Here is a 2,671-nt window from a genome sequence, read left to right as displayed (position 1 = left end):
ATATATATATATATATATATATATATATACACACACTAATAATACATTCTATGTAGATTCCTGCAGTACAAACGAACAGGGTCCTCTGACTTTGGATCAAACACGAACTTTGAAACCAATGCCAAGTTTCAAATGTTTAAACTGACCATGAGTTGTTTGCTCCTGTCCTCAACATCTGATTTTGGGGACACCTGGCCCTTGGGTACCTTTCAATAGAGTCCACTTGGTTGCATGTATTCACACTAACTCTCCATTCTGTGGATCATCTCCTCCTAGCATCAGTTTTGGAGATCCCTCATATCAAGTTATGTGCTGCACAACCTCTTTCTCTCCTAATTAATCTAAAGAGATGAGATCGAAACTGAACCACATTTGATGACTGGCACCCGTGCCAGTGGAGTGCTAACAGCACCATCCAAGTGGGATCACTGCCAAAGCAGCGGTCTTGCTTTCGTGCTGATGGCACGTAAAAAGCACCATTTGAGCACAATCGTTTCCAGTTTTGCCTTACTGGCACTTGTGCCGGTGGCATGTGAAAAAAACATTGGACTGACTCCCATGCAGGTGGCACGTAAAAATCACCCACTACACTCTCAGCTGTAGAAACTCTGCCAGAACAGATTGGAGTCTGGTGTAGCCATATGGTTTCACCAGTCCTCAGTCAAATCGTCCAAACCATGCTAGCATGGAAAGCGGGCGTTAAATGATGATGATATTTAACTAAACTTCATGAAAATCATGTACTTATAAGATATATGACTAGTTTGGTTAATTGACCAGAAACGTGTCATAGTAACACAGATCTTTGTTTTTTTGTATTTTCTCCTTTTTTAAAACTTAGTCAAAGAGAGAAAAGTAGACCCTATGGCCCTTCATTATATTTTCTCAGAGTCCTCCAAGACTTGTGGGATGAAGAGAGGCAGTTCTTGATCCAAGCTTGGCCTGAGTGCTTACAACAGAATGGTACCCTCTACTAAAGTTACCCAAGGTGTTAAACTATGAGCCAGAATCAATACTGAAAGACATTTCATCTGATAACCTACTGATTCTTCCAATCTGCTCTTTTGAACTGGTACTTTATCTTATCAACTAGGAAAGGATGAAAGGCCAACTTGATCTCAGCAGAGTTTGAATTCAGAACACAGAGCTCAAGGACTAAATACTACAAACTCCTACTCACTGCCAGTTTATTGTCTTCAATTTCAGCCATGCTCCACTCACCTCTCTCATTCACATTACACTCACCTCTGGGATAGCAGCATCCTGAAGAAGACATCGAATATCTAAGTGTATATGGTGTTTTGGCGTCTCCTCCCAGTTCTTGTGAATCTGAAATAAAATGATAGAAGCACTTGACAAAATGATAACAAATAAAATCTCATCGACACATCTGCTATTGATCATCATCCATTTAGCAAGCAGAAAAAAGAAAAGAAAAAAATAACAATGAGAAACACACTGCATTTTTATTGTATATTCAATAATTGCTTTAGTAATCACACTACAATCGCATATACAATTTACTCAAATTACATAATATGTAAATGTTTATTTTTCTTTGCTATTTCATCTTTACAAGATAATTATCCAAACACCTTGTAATATTAGGATTGACTATTCTAGGCACAGGAGTGGCTGTGTGGTTAAGAATCTTGCTTCATAACCATGTGGTTGCAGGTTCAGTCCCACTGCATAGTACCTTGGGCATGTGTCTTCTACAAAAGCCTACCAAAACTTTATGAGTGGATCTGGTAGATGGAAACTGAAAGAAGCCTACTGTGTGTGTGTGTGTGAATGTATGTGTGTGTGTGTGTGAATGTATGTGTGTGTGTGTGTGGGGGGGGCTTGCCGTGACATCTTGTGATAGTTTTGCCATAGGGGAAACATTACACTGCTTGACACAAGTTACATTTGGCTACAGGAAGGGCATCCAGCTGTAGAAAATCTGTCTCAACAAACTCCATCAGACCCATGGAAGCAAAGGAAAGTGGACATTGTAAGGATGATGGTCCTACTATTGTCAGGGTCCTCAATTTCTCCCCTCTCAAATTGCTGCTATTTATAATATCTCACACAATCTACATTAAAACTGTAGCATTTGAGAATATAACAAACAACATATTTTATGCATGGTTTTAATCCTTGAAATTTCTTAAATATTTAACCCAGCAGGAAAGAAATGTCATTTACATGAATGAATATCAAAATGTCGAGCAATGCAGGTGGCAAGAAGAAAGAAAGCCACTCACCTTGTTGATATCCTGTTTTGTGCGTCCGTGTATGTTGCGTTTTACACATGTTGAAACATCTGAGTGAACAGTAGCTACATAAACCTGCCAGAGAGAGAACAATGAATGAACATCAGAAAAAAAGAATATTTAATAAAGAATTATTTCCCATTCTCTCAAAGTTTATTAATTCTTATGATGCCATTTTCCCTTTGAGCTGGAAAATGAATGGAACGTTTGGTGTGTGTCTTGTTGTGGCTACCTCCTCCTAAAAAAAAATGTGTGGAGGCGCAATGGCCCAGTGGTTAGGGCAGCGGACTCGCGGTCTTAGGATTGCGGTTTCGATTCCCAGATCAGGCGTTGTGAGTGTTTATTGAGCGAAAACACCTAAAGCTCCACAAGGCTCTGGCAGGGGATGGTGGCGAACCCTGCTGTACTCTTTC

General features: G+C 39.7%; 1 protein-coding gene across 1 annotated transcript in view; it reads right to left on the bottom strand.

Moving 5' to 3' along the window:
• The window catches only part of LOC106868928 (death-inducer obliterator 1), a 41,576-nt gene that overhangs the window by 11,189 nt on the left and 27,716 nt on the right, over positions 1 to 2,671 (bottom strand). The window contains exons 11-12 of the mRNA XM_014914392.2: positions 2,250 to 2,333; positions 1,246 to 1,329 (exon numbers count right to left, since the gene is read on the bottom strand). Of these exons, the coding sequence (XP_014769878.1) occupies positions 1,246 to 1,329; positions 2,250 to 2,333 (168 nt within the window). The remainder of the gene's footprint in view (positions 1 to 1,245; positions 1,330 to 2,249; positions 2,334 to 2,671) is intronic.

This window comes from Octopus bimaculoides, chromosome 14 (assembly GCF_001194135.2).
Source record: "Octopus bimaculoides isolate UCB-OBI-ISO-001 chromosome 14, ASM119413v2, whole genome shotgun sequence".
Lineage (NCBI taxonomy): Eukaryota > Metazoa > Mollusca > Cephalopoda > Octopoda > Octopodidae > Octopus > Octopus bimaculoides.
The sequence above is the reverse complement of the archived record's forward strand: the minus strand, read 5'-3'. Positions and strand labels throughout refer to the sequence as shown.